General features: G+C 40.0%; 2 protein-coding genes across 3 annotated transcripts in view; one reads left to right on the forward strand and one right to left on the reverse strand.

Annotated features, from left to right (window-relative positions):
* Positions 1 to 352: 352 nt before the first annotated feature.
* On the forward strand, positions 353 to 5,575 carry LOC134746045 (dnaJ homolog subfamily C member 28). Its single transcript, XM_063680265.1, has 5 exons — positions 353 to 561; positions 1,038 to 1,256; positions 2,995 to 3,171; positions 3,695 to 3,871; positions 4,512 to 5,575. The coding sequence occupies exons 1-5, from the start codon at positions 457 to 459 to the stop codon at positions 4,947 to 4,949; spliced, it is 1,116 nt and encodes a 371-aa protein (XP_063536335.1). The 5' UTR covers positions 353 to 456; the 3' UTR covers positions 4,950 to 5,575.
* A 53-nt stretch (positions 5,576 to 5,628) lies between these two features.
* Positions 5,629 to 17,989, reverse strand: part of LOC134746027 (trifunctional purine biosynthetic protein adenosine-3) — a 51,328-nt gene continuing 38,967 nt past the window's right edge. The window contains exons 10-24 of one of the 2 annotated variants that reach the window (XM_063680235.1): positions 17,607 to 17,814; positions 16,371 to 16,618; positions 15,819 to 15,965; positions 15,395 to 15,560; positions 15,006 to 15,090; positions 14,553 to 14,799; positions 14,011 to 14,126; positions 12,282 to 12,417; positions 11,640 to 11,818; positions 10,748 to 10,858; positions 10,301 to 10,444; positions 9,295 to 9,456; positions 8,602 to 8,735; positions 7,896 to 8,019; positions 5,629 to 7,197 (exon numbers count right to left, since the gene is read on the reverse strand). In XM_063680235.1, the coding sequence (XP_063536305.1) occupies positions 7,009 to 7,197; positions 7,896 to 8,019; positions 8,602 to 8,735; positions 9,295 to 9,456; positions 10,301 to 10,444; positions 10,748 to 10,858; positions 11,640 to 11,818; positions 12,282 to 12,417; positions 14,011 to 14,126; positions 14,553 to 14,799; positions 15,006 to 15,090; positions 15,395 to 15,560; positions 15,819 to 15,965; positions 16,371 to 16,618; positions 17,607 to 17,814 (2,396 nt within the window). In that variant the 3' untranslated portion in view covers positions 5,629 to 7,008. Of the gene's footprint in view, positions 7,198 to 7,895; positions 8,020 to 8,601; positions 8,736 to 9,294; positions 9,457 to 10,300; positions 10,445 to 10,747; positions 10,859 to 11,639; positions 11,819 to 12,281; positions 12,418 to 14,010; positions 14,127 to 14,552; positions 14,800 to 15,005; positions 15,091 to 15,394; positions 15,573 to 15,818; positions 15,966 to 16,370; positions 16,619 to 17,606; positions 17,815 to 17,989 lie in introns of both variants that reach the window. The other variant, XM_063680234.1, reaches the window with a different exon arrangement.

Consider the following 17,989-nt stretch of genomic DNA (forward strand, 5'->3'; position numbering starts at 1 on the left):
GAGGGCCTACCGCGAACCACGTTCGACGTGTTGCCTCTCTGTCGCACTTGTAAATTCCTACGTAAGTGTGACAGGGAGGCAACACGTTGAACGTGGTTTGCGGTAGGCCCTCTGAGTTCTTGTTCTTAAAATACATAAACGGTAAGTATTCCTGCCAAGAGCTACGTCAAGTATGATGAAATACATATGAGTGTATGCATTATTACTGCCAAGCCAGTGCAAATCGGGTTTTCAGATCAGTTTCAAAACGGGTCCACTGATGCATACTTCGTAATCACACATTTGAAACGCTACCTTATTTTCCTAATGGTGGCTGTCTTGCATGAATGTCTAGAGAAGTGAGATATGTCAAATTGACAGTACCTCAATCGACTAATCACAATATTTTCGCTTCAAACCATGTTTATTTTTACGTAATATTTCACAAACGAAATGTCAGTGTTTTGGTAAACAAAAATGATCAAATGCATCCTTTTCTCGGAAAGACTTGGTCCCTTAACTTATATACTGGGATCAACACAAATCAGAACTGTGACAATAGTGACCGACACACAAATCGAAGTGAGTTCGCTTAATACGTTTGGACATGAACGTAATGGGCCTTCCACATATTCGGCCAACGTAGACCAATCTAAGGGACGCAGCTATGCTGTGGAATGAGATAGCAATATCACTTGCTCCCTCTAATGCATAAATGCGTCCCTTAGATTGGCCTACGTTGGCCGAATATGTGGATGGCCCATCAGAAACTGAATAAAATTGTCGTCTTACCCCCTTATCTATAAAACTTTACGGGCCTGATTTAGTTAAATTATGTTTGACAGCTTTTTTTTGTTTGAAAGCTATGGAGGAGGCCTACGTCAAAGGACGAGTTGAAGTTAAAGTCGTAAAACCAAATTAATATATGCTATGTACCCTAAACTTCAATAATAAAGGCTATTTACATTACATTTACATGTTTGACAGATAAAGACAAACGATTCATAGCTAATTCAGACCAGTAACGCGTTTATCAATAATGCCATTACTGTTTTCAGGAATGCTACAACATCCTGAAAATTCCACTTAATTCTAAGCAAGATGTAGTGCAAACAGCGTTTTTAGATTTGGCCAAAATTTACCACCCTGACTCTGGTTCACCAGAAGCTTGTATTGAGAAATTTGTGGACATCGAAAATGCGTTCCGTATACTTACCAAGCACAACACGGGGAAGAGCAGCCAAGAAGATGTGGAGAAAATAGTTCATGATATTAGAGTAAGTTAATTTTATAGAATTGCCCGCAACTTCGTCTGTGTGGAATCAGTAACAGCAGCTAGAGTAAGTTTAGCGCCTGGATAAAGTGTAATAGCAATGTAATTCTATTTGAGCATAAGATTAATTGCTTGACATCAATTATCAGGCAATTCATTAAATCTCTCAATTTCACCCCCCTTTTCACCCTCTTTAGGAATGATTTCCGACATAAAAACTGTCCTATGTCCTTTCCCAGAACTCAAACTATCTCTATGCCAAATTTCAACTAAATTGGTTCAGAGGTTTAAGCGTGAAGAGGTAACACACAGACAGATAGACAGACTTTAGCATTTATAATATTAGTATGGATTAGGGGTTACATATTTTTTTAATGGTAGGTAGGAAGGACTTGCTGCTATTAAGCATTGTTACATTCCTTATGTTACTTATACAAATGCCCATAGAAAAAGTAGTGTTTCTAAAAAGACTTAAAAAAGTTGGGGCACTTTTTTTCTTCTGGACGTATAGGGCTTGTGATTCTGAGTAGAAATAACCTTAATTTTCTGGGAATTCTGAGAACAATGAACTTGGCCGTTTTTTTTTTTTCGTTGTAAGTTCATGAGTTGTTAGGGATTTGTGAAATTTTAGGTTTTTCCTACTCAGAATCACGAACCCTATCGAATCTACTAGGTGAAAAAAAACCGGCCAAGTACGAGTCGGACTCGCGCACCGAGGGTTCCGTGCTTTTTTGTATTTGTTGTTATAGCGGCAACAGAAATACATCATCTGTGAAAATTTCAACTGTCTAGCTATCACGTTCTGGTGACAGACAGACGGACAGCGGAGTCTTAGTAATAGGGTCCCGTTTTTACCCGTTTGGGTATGGAACCCTAAGAAGTGTCCCATTTTTTACCTATAACTTTTTTACTTCCAAAACGCTACTGCCGTACAAGAGACTATGACACAAAGGACATAAGAGAGATAAATATATTGAGACATATCCTTTTACCTAAGTAGTAGACTCGAAAGGGCTGTGATTCTGAGTAGGAAAAACCTAAAATTTCACAAATCCCTAGCAACTCGTGAACTTACAACGAAAAAAAACACCTACTTACAGTACTTATATGTATAAAGCACCCTTATTTATGCCATAAAAGACTCATTTTTTTGATATTTTATGGTCAAATGTAATGTTTTGCATTGATTGGTCCCAAGAATCCTTAATATAGAAACATGTGATATAGGTAATTCATGGCCCCTGAGGCTCCTTTTAACTACATTGTCACTTCATAGTCCTAAAAATTCAGCATAGGAAAAAAATACAAGAGGATGATTTTATAAGCTAGTTATTTATGCCTTCAAACATGGATTGTCAAAAGTCAAAAGCATTTATTTGTTCAACATAGGTAAGGTACATAAGTACAGGTCTCACATAATCATTGTATCACTATGTTGTGCCGTAAGGCGTACAATTTTCTATTTATGGACTGTGGCTGCATACTGAGCACAGTTACCATTACTTATCAAATTCATCTAACAAAAATTCACTTACACTATAATATGCTTTTTCAATTAAAAATTTAAATAACTTACTTTTAAAACTAATCATGTCATCTGTATTTCTTAGCTCATTTGGAATTTTATTAAAAAATTTTGGAGCCATTCCAAATATACTTTTTCTAAATAACGCCGTTTTGGATTGTGCCCTTTAAAAAGTTAAATAAAGGTGTGGTAATAACACTGATTTAATCATTTTCAGCATACAGCGCCACAGCACCGGCAGTACCTGAGCTTCGACGGCGTAGGCTATGGCACTCCATTCCAGAGACAGAAGCAATGGACTCAGGCCCGTGCTCAGCGGGCAGCAACCAACATAATGGAGCACCGGGTCTCTAAGGCCGTAGCTTCGGAGAACACACTTATGAAGAAGGGTCAGGTTGGTGTTGGTACAGATACTAACAATATATAACTTAACAGACATTTAACACCAGTCTACAGAATTGCAGATTTTAATAGACAGTTTTGTTTAGTTGCAGTTTTTTTAAGCAATTATGTTCTTATAATGATCAGTAGCCTAGCTGCTAGTAGCTATCTAGCCCGGCTGTGCTCAAACTTACGCTACAAGCCACTAAGGTAATGAGCTATGTGAGACAGATACCAAAGTATGGAGATTTTTAGGGTTCCGTACCCAAAGGGTAAAAACGGGACCCTATTACTAAGACTCCGCTGTCCGTCTGTCTGTCAGCAGGCTGTATCTCATGAACCGTGATATATGAAATTTTCCCAGATGAAGTATTTCTGTTGCCGCAATAACAACAAACACTAAAAAGTACGGAACCCTCGGTGGGCGAGTCCGACTCGCACTTGGCCGGTTTTTTTTTTATAATACAACGTCAGAAATTCCTTTCTCCTTACCTCAAAAAGCATAAATGGGCCCCTAAGTATTTTCATATTTGCAGGGTTACGGAAAGAAGCACGACATTAAAACGAAATACGGCATCGACCGTCTAGTGGAAGACCTTATCCAAGAATCGATGTCGAAAGGCGAGTTCAAGAAGCTCAGCGGCATTGGCAAACCCTTGAAGGATCAGAACACGAATCCTTACGTCGACTTTACCACGCACAAGTTGAATGAGGTGACTTTTATTCTGAATAGGTACTACAATTAAAGTTGAATGATTAACAATTAGGGTCGGTTGCACCAAACCGTCTGTCACCGTTAGAGCGTTCGCATAATTTTATTGTATAGGAATTTTGATAGAACTCGGTTGAGTGATGTTGATCAGTTTGTTAAGTATGGTTGGTGCAACTGGCCCTAAGTGTTGGAATAATTTTTGTAATGTCTCAGACTTTTACCAGCAGAATGTAGACTTGGATCTTTTTCAAGCATCATAGGTTTTAGTTTGTCAAAAAATTAATCGTAAACTTTCACGACTTCAATCCTGCTCCAGTACGCATATCAACCCCGTCCCTGAATATGGAAATCGGTTAACAATTGAATTAAGCTCTTAAATGTCACTTCCGATTCCGGTTGGCACGCTGGGCACAGATATATAATTGGGTTAGACAGAATCCTTTCTGCTTCTTTACCTACAAGAATAGCAAATATCAGCGTTGGCCGGTTTTTATTTGATTTTTAAATAAAAAATTACGGAAATCACAGACATTTCGTACCTGTTCAATTCAAAGTGTCTAGGTATAACCTAAACTTATTATTGTACAAAAAACTTATACTCACATTTTAAGAAACACGTACTAATTTTTAATCATTTCCAGGTGCTAATAAACAACGGTTTCGTCCCAGAATGGATAACGATGAACAAAGAAATAGACCAAGACATAGACGCCCTAAAGGATGAGATCAGACGCGACAGGAGCTACCTCGGCCCTTACCCTCTATCAGAGCAAGACATCCTAAAATGGGACCGCATATGCGAAGCGAACCGGGAACTAGCCAAATCTATAAACACTAAAATTAATACGTATAATTTAACAGTCCCTTTGATAAACAATCAGAAATTCCATGTAGATTTCGACAAGATTTGCGAAGATGTTTTGGTGAGTGGAGTACATTCAGTTAAACCAGATAGTAATGTGAAGGAAAAGTCTGTACCTATAGTTTCTAATAGCTCGGACCACGATTTTATTGGAGTGTTTTTTAAAGCGTTAGGGGATTTATTCAATTTCAAATCTAAGAAAAATGTAGATAGTTAAGCGGAATATTTTATTCAAAAAGTGGCCTTAAGGTGAGATGACCATAGGTGCATTGGGGTCATTTCGGGGGTAATTATGAAAATCCCGGATTATACTAAAAAACAAGATTCAACAAGATTGAACTAAAGTATAATGTTCTATGTTTGAAGTATAAAAATGTTATTTTGCAAATTACTACCCAAGTGTAGTTTTTTATAATTGGCTGCTGCTGGAGGCTAAAAAAATCATATTTTGAAAATAGGTATTTCACAAAAAATTTGAATGTCTAGATCGAATGACAAATTAAAACACGAATATTTATTGCACTTCAGCACTCAATTATATAAAAAAAGTCTGTTTTAAGCAGTTCATCTCTGCTTATATGTAACAAAATGATTGCATGCATGCATGTATGTTAGTAATACCCGTATTTGGACTAATAATATAATTCTAGACGAACATCAACAAATAACGGGTGAGATTGAAACTATTTGTAGCTGTATCAAGATGTATAAACAGAGGAAAAGCTAAAGTAGTCAAAAAATAATTTAATCCTCTTTTAACATTATAAACTGAGCCAAAACACTTTATTACACCTTATTTCTCTGTAATAAGGTAGAAAATAAGGCAATGAATTTGCTAGACTAGACTAAACAAACTGTGATAAAAATGGGTATATTTTAAATAAAAAACAGTAAAATTGATGCAAAACGTTTTATTGCTAACATATTTTAAACTACACAATTTCCTTAACAATAAATTTATAATTTATCACTGTTGAGTACAGTGCTACACAATAACTTCATTAGCGATTCATTAATGCTGTCAAGTGTAAACAAAATACCTATAACAAAACTGATTGGAAATCATAAATAGCAAGTTATTAAACAGTGCTAACTTAATAACTATTCGTTGTAAAAACAAAGACACATAAATCTAGCAATAAACTTGAACAAAACGTACACACAGTAATACATAAGACTTGTAAATGTAACGAGTGAATAAGTATCACAAATCTACACCATGGTCAAAATTTAGGTGTCATCAAAATACAAGCGTACATTTAGATTCACTACAGAAGAAAAAGGTCATCATCATCATCTTCCTCGCGTTATCCCGGCATTTTGCCACGGGTCATGGGAGCCTAGGGTCCGCTTGACAACTAATCCCAAGAATTGACGTAGGCACTACTTTTTACGAAAGCGACTGCGATCTGACCTTCCAACCCAGAGGGGAAACTAGGTCCGGTTTCCTCACGATGTTTTCCTTCACCGAAAAGCGACTGGTAAATATCAAATGATGTTTCATACATAAGTTTCGAAAAACTCATTGGTACGAGCCGGGGTTTGAACCCGCGACCTCCGGATTGAAAGTCACAGGCTCTTGGCACGCACCACTAGGCCACCAGCTCTCTTCAGAAGAAAAAGGTCGTAAGTCCCTCAATATCAATAGCCCAATATAATTTAGATAATAAGTCTATAAATTACTTATACACATATATATAATTGTACAGGTATTTGTAAAATCACAAGAAAGAAAATATTCGAGATTTGCTTTTACGTAACAAAATTATAATTAAACACTAATTGGTCCCTCACTGAGCAAGAAGATACAATTTGTTGGAATGTTACTTAATAAATGGCACTGCGATGATAATATGTACAAAATATAAAAGCAGATGTTAAGCTTGTACGACTAATATATGATCATAATGTAAAAATATACTAATCATAACATAAACATTACTAACGTTATAAATATTTATGACAAGTGCCTAGAAAACTGTGGTACCTATAAGAGTAGAAAATCCATCGCGGCTTTGTTGAATTTCTTATTAAAGAGAATGTTTTGTGGTCATAATATCGCATACACAAAGGAATATGTAAATAAAATGCATAAAACAATGCATCTTTTTTACCTGTCAACTTTGCGACTAAAATATTTTGCACTCAGTTTCTCATCTTAGTATTGCTTTGCCTATGCTTTTTAGCGTAAACAAACCACTCAGTGGTGTCGTCGAATTTAATATTGAAATGTCTATTAGAGATATAGCTCGGTGTATGTATCTCGGACAACATATCTAACCAGAGTACCACATGATGTTGCCCTGCTGGCTGAGCCTGACGCGGCCGGTGGTCAGCAGGCGGAGGGCCTGCGGGAAGGCGCGGTGCTCTGCGGAGTGGATGCGCTCCGTGAGGGTTTCTACGGTGTCGTCCTTCAGAACGGGCACGCGCTCTTGAAGGATGATGGGGCCTGTGTCCATGCCCTCCTGAAAGTTTTATATTATTTTTAATTTAATTGCACAAAATCAAATCTTCGAGTACAAAAGGCGGATTACAGTCAACCTTAAGTTTTTGAGAAATTTGTATTTCAAAAATTCTCTTTTATCATGATGCTGTGTCATGGCTCGGTAAAAAAATACAGTGTCATAACAATAGTCGACGTCTTGTCATTTTTAGAAAAATTAAAAGAGTAACGTTTGGAAGCGATACTCTAATGAAATGCTCCAGCCGCCGCCGTCGAACTTGTGGTAACTAGGGGCCTATTAGCTTGTGTTTTGTTGAATTGAATTTACTATGCCATAGGCCCCCAGATTGTCATTCATGTTAGCATTTAACGAATTAGTTACCGCACTTTTGTACGGTATGCGATATGCCACGTAGCGTCACCTACGTGTCAATACAGCGACCGTAATATTGAAGGTTATATTTAGCGCCTCAATGGAATATCCAAAACGGAACCACTGCTTTGATTGCAAGGTCCTTGTCGGGTGTCAGTGTTCCTTCCTCTATTCGTTATTTGTAGTGAATTTTCGACGATGACGACAACTACGATTTTGTCGGAGGGGTGCTGACCAGTAGGCCGAGCACATGATTGATGCGACAGTATCTCGCCGCGAGATAAACTACCCGTTTTCTACTAACAGTATGAATGAAAGGGGGACGGGTAGTCGTAGTGTGAACTTACGTCGACGAAGTGTATCGTGCAGCCGCTCTCTCGGTCGCCGGCGTTCAGGCACTGCTTCTGCGCCTCCAGGCCGGGGTGTAGGGGCAGTAGCGAAGGGTGAATGTTAACCAGCTTGCCTTTCCATCTGTACAAAAATAAATGTTCTAGTGGAAGTTCAACTAGTTCAAGACTCCTTGTTGCCATAAAGGTGACCTTACTTCCTGAACAATTTGCTTATGAAATCTGCTAGACACCATGATTATCTTCAGCCGGTTATCACTCAACTCACCGCTGAAGCGATCGCTAATATGGTGATGAATGATGATTCAACTAAGCACATTCAAACGCGCACTCACTTTTACTTTTGTCTTCTATGTAGGTTCATCAGAGTGTATCCTCTGAACTTAACGGCTATTGGACAGATTAGTTGACAGGTGTCGAATATAATGACAATTTAGTACGTACAGTACAGTGAGAATTTACATATTTAGCCCACTAACTAAGTACGCACTTTGTACATAGCCAATATCATGCATTGCGCCCGAGCTTAACAGACCACATACTTAGACATCACGGTGCGTAGACAAGATGCCAATCGTTCATCTCCGTAGCATAGCGTAGTTATCTCTCTCTATCACTCTTTCACATAAGTGCGACGGAGACAGTTGCGTTTCGGTCGCACATTTAATGCGACTGCCATAAACTCCACGGCTGCTACTAAACTTACTTCTTGACAAATTCGCCGGACAGTATCCTCATGTAGCCGGCGAGACAGACGATGTCGATTTTATGTGCCTCTAGCGCCGCGTTGATGGCGTGGTCGAATTCTTCGCGAGACTTGTAGTCTTTGTGGTTAAATACCTGAAAATGTATTATAAATGTTAGTAGTGCGTGCGAATTTAGCACAACGCCCCACTGAAAGGATCGAAATGTGATGACGAGAACAGCGTTTAGATGAAACACAGACATGTGACGTCACGATCAAGTTATCTACTCTTTATCTTCGTGCCGCCCACCAATCTACATATTTGTATTTTTAATTGGGTTAAATTTCATTTGTTCGAAAATTATATGAGACAAAAGAAATGCGACTGTTTGTTTTTATCAAAGTTGAAAATCTATTGAGTGTAAATCGTAAAGTACATTGGGCGGCACGAGGCTATCTATAGTCCTTTCCGATTAATTAAATTGACGTTTTGTCAACAAATAACTGCAGTCTAGGGTTTTCCAATAATTTTCTAATGGTTTTTTTTTCGTGCATGGTGTGAAATAATGTACTTCCCTATTAAATCAAAGTAGTTCCTTACATTTAAACCATTTCATCTATTTGTTACAAGGAGTTAAGTTAAGGTATTGTTTTACAAATTTTCTGTCAAATGTGTTTACAAAGGTATAAAATAAACACTACAATTTAACTTACCAACGTAGGAACTCCGGCCTTCTCCGCCCTCTTCAAAGCGAAAGCGTCCTTCTTGTTACTGATCACAAGGGCTATATTCGCACACATGCACTGCGCAGGGTCGCGAGTTGTGTCCAGTAATGCTTGCAGGTTGCTGCCGTTACCGGATACTAGTACGGCCACCTGTAAAGGATTTTATTGTGAGGACTTCATAGTTCAAAATACAACAATCGTAACTGGTAGCAAGTCACAGTGTGTTGTTGTTAAATATATTTTGCAAATAACATTGATGACTTTTGAGAAAGCTATACTTAGATAAGAAGTGTTTATCTACAGTTACAATAGTTTAGAATTTGTTTAATGCAATGTCAACGATGGAGCGCCTTACCCGCGGACCGCGCGTACATGCTTTATTACCATGTTGCTGAGTGTCTATTAATAGCTGAATGCTATAAGTGCAAGTTTGCAGCACTTATAGCATTATTATTGATTGATCTTCTGGCAAAGTCAAGCGCCGAGGCAAAGTTATCGACGGCTTAACCCCTAGCATCATGCCCATCAAATTGCCAAGTGACCGAATTTGCAGCATTTATAGCATTGTTATTTATCTTATATACCTTCTTGCTGGGCAGAGTTGGTATTCTCCTGGTAAAGTTGAGTGCGGAAGCAAAAGGCACCTTGTTGAAGAATGACCTATTTGCAGCACTTGGAGCATGTTATAAAATGATCCTACCCTTTTGCTGGGCAAAGTGGACATCCTCCTGATAAAATCGAACGCCAAGGCAAAGCTGTCGAACATTACACACGTTCCGCCCTCGGGTCGCGCTTAGATGCCATCACGATGTTACCGAATGTCCTAACTTGCAGCACTTATAACATTGTTATTGATCTTACCCTCTTGCTAGGCAGTGGGCATCCTCCTGGTAAAGTCGAGCGCGTAGGCGAAGTTGTCGACGGTTAACCCCCTATTTTATTTTGCCAAATGACCCAATTTGCAGCACTTATAGCATTATTATCTCAATCTTACCTTTTTGCTGGGCAGAGTGGGCATCCGCCGGGTAAAGTCGAGTGCGGAGGCGAAGTTGTCGACGATGACGCGCGCGCCGCCCGCGGGCCGCGCTTGGATGCTGCCGATCACCATGGCGCCGTACGCCCGTGTGATGTTCATCACCTGTGTGGTAATTCACATTATTATTTTTTTCCGTACACAGAACAATTGTGTTTCGGACATTTTGGAGGTATGCGCAGAGCCGAAACCAACATGTAGCGGCTTCGTCTCGTCGATTTTTCGACAATTTAATGAAATGTAAGGGTAAAACCTCACCGGTACACCGAGCGGATACTGCCCTTATGGTGTAATAGATTATTTAGGTCGATAGAATCTTACGTTATGATTAATATGATCATAGATAAATTGATTCTATATACGTTTTGTTATTAGCGGATTGTCAGACTGATAACTACAGCTACTAACCTCAGCCTGATCTTCGGGGGAGACGATGAGAACCATACCGATGCCGCAGTTGAAGGTCCGTACCATTTCTTCGTCGGAAACCGAGCCGGCATCCGCGATCCATGCGAAAACCTGAAAAACCATAGTGGTAAGAATAAACTTAGTGCAAGTTCTACTAATACGTCGATTAAAATCCACTCAGTGCTATCAGCCCTGTGCTGAGCGTACGAATCTCGACCTTATTGTATTGTAGCACGGGCAGGTTTCCGCAACTCTACGACTAGCGCCTATTTTGCGTTTCGACCTTATGTATACAACGGTAAGGTAGCTTACGGGGTGCACGTTTACTTAGTAGTTACTAACTGAGCTTATCTCAGCACTATCAGCTTACAATGAGGGCTATCGTTTTATTGCTCACCAGTTGGCGCCTCTGTTGATGGTGGTCCAAAAGACCATGGAGACTGTATAAAGGAGCCAAATATCTATGTATGAAAAGTGTCCATCAAAAAACAGTAATTAGGCGGCGCCACCATACACCGAAATACTACCAAAAACAACCTACGTAATTTGGTCGGGTTATTTGTTGCCTTATATGGTTCATGTTATACTCATGTCCCAGAGCCTAACTAGCGCCACCGGAGAGATTAGGAACTATTATTTAAAGCTTAACGCGGTCACTTTTACAACAATTCTGCCATAAGAGATTGCGATCCTTTCTATACCATCCATACAAAAGACTAAAGAACAGCTGTCAGTCATTGAAGTGACAAGTGACATCTGACATTTCGAACTATGGAAAAGACCACCATCTACACTAGCGCCCCTAGCGGCGAATTCATACGCGTTAGCCCTCATTAGTACTGAGCGCACGTTTTAATCTTGACTTTATTTAAATAACAGTAGGGTAGCTTACAGGGTGCACGTTCCACCAGTGCGCGTTGAGCCGCGCTCGCACCCACTCGGGCGTCACGCGCGGGATGTTGTCCAGCAGTCCGCCGCCTGTGATGTGTGCCGCGGCCTTCACTAGTCCTCGTTGCAGGGCTGGCAGTACTGCGCGGACGTAGATGCGAGTCGGTTTGATTAGCTCTTCGCCTGTGGATGACAATATTAAATTAGTTAAAGTCCGTAAGTAAGCGTCATGTTACTAGAGAGCCTCCTTTTCCTAAACATGACCGTGACACGATGAAAACGTAATTTAAAAAAACCGTACAAGTGCGAGTCGGACTTGCCCACCGAGGGTTCCGTACTTTTTAGTATTTGTTGTTATAGCGGCAACAGAAATACATCATCTGTGAAATTTTCAACTGTCTAGCTATCACGGTTCATGAGATACAGCCTGGTGACAGACGGACAGACAGACAAACAGACAGCGGAGTCTTAGTAATAGGGTCCCGTTTTTACCCTTTGGGTACGGAACCCTAAAAAACTGAGAACTTCTCGAGAACGGCACAACTCTAGTAATATAACACTTTAACTATAATAATATCTAAAAACAGTATATTTAATTAATTCATAATTCGATTTCGCACGAGTGTTCAATGGTACTCAAACTCACCTAAAGTTAATCCTTCCTTGCTGAAAGGCGCCTTGTCGCTGAGCGTCAAGTTGGCCTTCCTCACGAGTTTATGAATCAAACTGAAGCCGTTGCTGTGAACTCCGTTCGAGGGCAGACCGATTATCGTGTCGCCGACCTGTACGCAGATAATCAAATAAGAAATAGTTTACAGTTCAAATATTTAGATTAATGATCAGGCCACTACCTAGGCCTCCTCAGGCCAGTACCTACGCAGCGCAAGCGATGTGCTGCAAAGGGAGCGGAGCCGTATTACATTACTCAAGCTGTGTGCAATCGGCCTTAATAGTACATTACTACAGAGGCCGGGAAGTAAGGGGTTGCCGGCCGAATGCATATATACGGCCGAACGTAGTGAGGCCGGATAGTTATGAGGCCGACAACCCCTTTTCACGCCGATGTATGTATAGTGCTTTTCTCAAACATGCAATGAAATAAATAAAGAAATCTCCACGAAATCAAAGTTTTAATTCTAAAGAAACTAAAAGTAAACTAGGCACAAAATATAACTACCACTTGTACCTATCTTTATCACACGTGTCGTATATTTTACACATGTAGTTAATCAATTTATTACACAAATGTTCAAAGGTATATTTATGTATCTTTGATTTTTCGCCTTGTATCCTTCTGACTGTAGTTTTAGCCACATAACTAAGATTACATCGTTTTTTATGTTGATATTATGCTTCACATACATCGTTGCCTTAAACATGGAGTATAATTAACAGGTATTCATTTAATATTTTCGTCGGAACTCATATTAAATAACACAATAAACAACGCACAATAAATCCAATAAAATATAATTACAGATACACAATGAAAAATGTTCAACTTTACCTCCAAAACGATTAAAAAACCACCAACGCGTGTTTGAGTAGACATTTTTACCGCTAATATTTAAATGAAATATGTTTGTCAAAGGACTGCCTCATTTCAAACATAGACAGAGATAATCATATTACTTTGTCTTACACTGGTACTAGCACCCAAAAGAAAAGGATGAGTATAGTTTTTTTGTTCTTATTTACTGACAAACTGGTTTGACCAACTATATTTTAAATCTGTATTTGTAAGTAAATTTGTAATTAAATATTATTGGAATTTGTTAATAATGTTTTATTTATATATTTTTTGTAAATTCGATACAAATAAAACTGCAAAATATATTAATAATCGTTTATTGTTTTTTTTAAGGGGTATTGGCAGAATGTCATTCCGAACCATAAGCAAATATTGGTTATAATTCTTTTTTTTTGGCTGAATGCCATGATGCTGTGTCTCAAATATATGTGAAATGGAAATTAAAAAAGAGCCACTTCCCGGCCTAGGCCTGCAACTTTGTATGAAATTTCATTACAGGCCCCTCGTCTAGCCGCGCCGGAGTCGTGATACTTCCCAGCCTAATATAAAGAACGTAATATCAATATTACATAGCATGTTTGAGAAAATATAATAATGATATCTACTCTTGCCGTCCGTGACTTTTTTCCGAAACGACAGAACTTTTGAACTTTTGGCATGTCAGGTGGTTAAAGCTAAACATTAGACTGAAATACAGATAAAAACTACCATCCAAAATGACTCTTTGTCATTGACTATCAGATAAGTAGTAAATTGCATAAAAATGACAATGTATTCGTTTGATTTCTGGGCTTTTCTAGGATTTTTAATTTTCACATTATACTGCCCTAAACTTAATACTTACCGTGATCTCCTGTATCTTTGGCAGGATGTGGCTCCTCTCAACAACGCCAAGTGCGAAGCCCGCAATGTCGTATACTCCGGGATCGTACATTCCAGGCATCTCCGCAGTTTCGCCGCCTGCGGGAAAACAAAACACGTAATGATCGAACCACATGTAAAGTATTTTCACCTACTTATAAGATAAGGTTTAAAGACTTTAAAGAAGTCGAACTAGTAAGATGAGATGAAAACTTAAAAACCACCTTCAGTTGTGTAGGTGTAGGTACACTACATTTTAAGTAACATCTCTTCCATAAGCAAAGTAGTTAAATCGTGACTGGAAAAGTTGCAGAGTATATTCAATTTCAATCATTTATTTCTAAGAATATGGTACAATTTTGGTTAGTAAATAGGTGTTAGGACAGCATATTCTGCCACAAGAGGACTAGCGTCGTTGCAGAGTATGTAACCACACATGGCGGCCCCGCTAACAACAATGTTAGTGAGAAGGTCTAAATAGTAGTAACAATTAACAAATAGTTAAAAGGTGTAATTACTACTTACCTATAAGCGCTGCCTGAGCCTGCCTGCAACCTTCAGCCACTCCGGACACCACAGCTCTCGCCACAGTAACATCCAATCGTCCACAAGCGAAGTAATCAAGGAACGTAAGAGGACTGGCGCCATTGCAGAGAATGTCGTTGACACACATGGCCACGAGGTCGACGCCGATGGTGTTGTGGTTGTTGATCTTCTGGGCGATCTGTAGCTTGGTGCCTACGCCGTCGGAGGCCAGGACGAGGACTGGGTCCTGAGATAAACACAAACGAGGAAAGTGACAAAATTTTACAAAATGAGGTTTGCTAAGTTTATGAATAAGAAGTGAAGATTAAAGCTAAAGATGGCAATACTTGCACCCGAAACTTTAGGTTCACAACTAATAATTAGTTAAATCAAGTTCCTTTAAATTCAGTTTATATTATGAATTTTAGAAGACTTCTTTAGAAAATGTATTACCTTATATTCTTGTTCGATAGCTTTCAGTTGGAAGCATCCTCCGAAACCGCCGAGGCCGCCCAACACGCCGGAACGCGATGTGGACCTGCATTAAACAAATGTATTAGTTTTATTCTGATTCGGTAAAAAATGTATTGTGTAAGATAAATATGCAATATTTTGCCATTCGTTTTACAGGTGGTGGTATCGGTCACCAAATTTTTAATAATCAACGAATCACGTGACGAAAAGAAATGCTGAAGACGGCGAAACTATTCGCAAGTTTTATTTTATGGGACTTATTTGCAATATTTTTATATTTATTAAGCTTTAATTGCAGCCATCGATGTTCATAACAATCATAACTGTTGTCCGACACCTATAAGTTTTTTTAACAAACCCTTACTCACCTAGCGAGGGGCTTGATGAGCGACACGAGCGAGTCCCCCGCCTCGATGTCGACGCCGCTGTCCTTGTACGAGAGCGACTTGAAGCCCTGGCTCTGCGCGCCTCCGAACGGCTCCGTGAGCGGCGCCATGGCTTCCTTGAAGTTCTCCACCAAGACCTGGTGCCCGCCTGCCGACAATACTGTTACATACTTACAAAAGTCTAAACTAAATTCCGAAAAAGGTAAACAGACCTAATGTATAAGGTCACGTTCTACTTTTTGAAGTCAATTTATCTTTTAAGAGACGCGGGAATAAATAGTGTGTATTTTTCATCAATTGATTAAACAAACGTGAAACAGTCAGTTTACACCGAATTGAATAGAACAAATAGTGAGTTGGAATACGGTAAAAACATATCCAACTATATAGTAAACAATGAACTAACCTTCCTTGCCCAGGTTCTGCACGGCGCCGATGACCTGAATCTCGGGCACGGAGGCTAGAACCTCGTTGAGGCACACCGGGTCTACGATCACCACCATCCCCACTCCGCAGTTGAACGTGCGCAGCATTTCGAAGTCAGAGACGCCACCTGATATTGAGAAACATGAGTTTATTAACATCATGTGATGTGCTGTCCACAATAAAACGACCTTCGTTTACGAACGTGGTTCTAAAATTCCAAAATTGATTTTATGAAAAACACCTGAAATCCCTAACTCGTACAGCAGTCGGTATCAATAGATAGTGACGGCCAAAGTAGCCAAATATATCGGAACAAGCCTTGATTTCTATGGTAATAAAGATGTATTACGATATACTTAGCCACTTTGGACGTCACTATCTGCACGTACTCTTACGATAAAGTCAACATAAAGTTAACTCATTTGTATTCGGGTGTGAAGACAAAACAATCCATGAAAATACTCGTAGCCTGAAAGGTTTAAGTTAAAAATTATCTGTTTACATATATCAGGTTATCAGTCAGGAAACTCACCCTTAGCCTGTAACCATCCGAAGATAGGTTTGATCTTGAACTTCAAAGCATCAAGCACGACCTTGACCCCAGCTGGCAGCACCCTCGGTATGTTCTCGAGCAGGCCTCCTCCAGTAATGTGGGCCATGGCCTTGATGGAGCCTTTCTTGACGGCCGGGAGGAGCGCGTTCACGTACAACCCGGTCGGTGCGAGGAACTCCTCGCCGAAAGTTTTGTTGGTGGTGCTGAATGGCGCTTTCTCAAAGTAGCTGCGGGGATTTAGAGGTTTAAGAGGAATAAAGGGAAACAAAACGGACACAAATACTGATACAAGGTATAAAGTACCGAAAGAACTTGGCTCGATGCTGACTTCACATGAACAAGCTAGTATTCTCAACTGTGCGCTGTTTATCAAAATCTTGTAGCTTGTAATACAAGCGGAACTCACTTTTTGATCGCTTTTGTTAGAGAGGGACTTCCACTTGTATTACAGGCTACAAGCTTTTGATAAACAGGGCACTGGTATAACCTCAAACGACAAAAGCGAATCATTCACTGTCAGTACTATAATTATATCCTTACTTAGAAGTTCTGGCGTCCTTAAAACCAGGAACAAAATCCTGCTTTTTGAGATAAGTACTGAAAAGGTTTATGAGATTTGGTCCTGAGCTCGCCATGAACACAATGCATCCTCAGGAGGTCGGGCAACCCCTGAACTACCAGGGGTCGACAGGTTTATTATCACGGCACTCCTTAAACAGTGAATCAATCCCAATGAGCAAGATTGATAATTATGTAGGTACACATGCACCTATCTATGTCTAGTCTCCAACATGATCTGCACCAAGCTGTACCAGTTGCTGCAGAAAATCATGCTGGACGTCAGAGCGAGCACAACGTCACCGGCTCTGATCTCTCTAGTGCGGGGCAGTTGTTTGTAATTGTCCACCACTCCTACAGCGAAACCGGCCAGTGGTTTGCCGTAAAAAATGCATCAAACCTTAATGTGAGAGAAATTGGCTCCATTTTCGTGTACAAACCGGTGTCCAGTCACCAACATGATCTTCTGCACCAAGCTGTACCCGTTGCTGTGCACGCCAGTAGACGCCAGAGCGAGCACATCGTCGCCGGCTCTGATCTCTCTGGTAAGATGCAGTTGTTTGTGGTTGTCCACCACTCCTACAGCGAAACCGGTCAGTGGCTTGCCGTAAAAAAACCTTAATGTGAGAGAGATAGGCTCCATATTTCTATACGCACCTGTGACCAGTCTCCAACATGATCTTCTGCACCAAGCTGTACCCGTTGCTGTGTACGCCAGTGGACGCTAGAGCGAGCACAACATCCCCAGTTCTGATCTCTCTAGTGCGGGGCAATTGTTTGTGGTTGTCGACCACTCCTACTGCGAAGCCGGCCAGGTCGTATTTGCCGATGTCGTACATTGTGGGCATCTCTGCTGTTTCGCCACCTGAGGAAAACATTGAGGATAAGGACCCATGTAGTTAGTTAGTTAGTTAGTTAGTTTTGCTGGGCATTTTCCGCAACTCGACATCCAATGTGCCTATTTTGGACCCATGTAATGCATAATGGTATATCGCAACATTTCGGATGTTATAAGTGCACTATAAGAGACTGTAGTCTAG

This window comes from Cydia strobilella, chromosome 12, assembly GCF_947568885.1.
Source record: "Cydia strobilella chromosome 12, ilCydStro3.1, whole genome shotgun sequence".
In the NCBI taxonomy this organism is placed as follows: domain Eukaryota; kingdom Metazoa; phylum Arthropoda; class Insecta; order Lepidoptera; family Tortricidae; genus Cydia; species Cydia strobilella.

What these genes read in the sequence shown, in the direction of transcription:
- LOC134746045 (XM_063680265.1), top strand. Translation starts at nt 457, where the DNA reads ATGATCAAATGCATCCTTTTCTCGGAAAGACTTGGTCCCTTAACTTAT. An exon ending in CACTTATGAAGAAGGGTCAG is followed by an intron (nt 3,172 to 3,694) that starts GTTGGTGTTGGT and finishes TCATATTTGCAG; the next exon opens with GGTTACGGAAAGAAGCACGA. An exon ending in CCACGCACAAGTTGAATGAG is followed by an intron (nt 3,872 to 4,511) that starts GTGACTTTTATT and finishes AATCATTTCCAG; the next exon opens with GTGCTAATAAACAACGGTTT.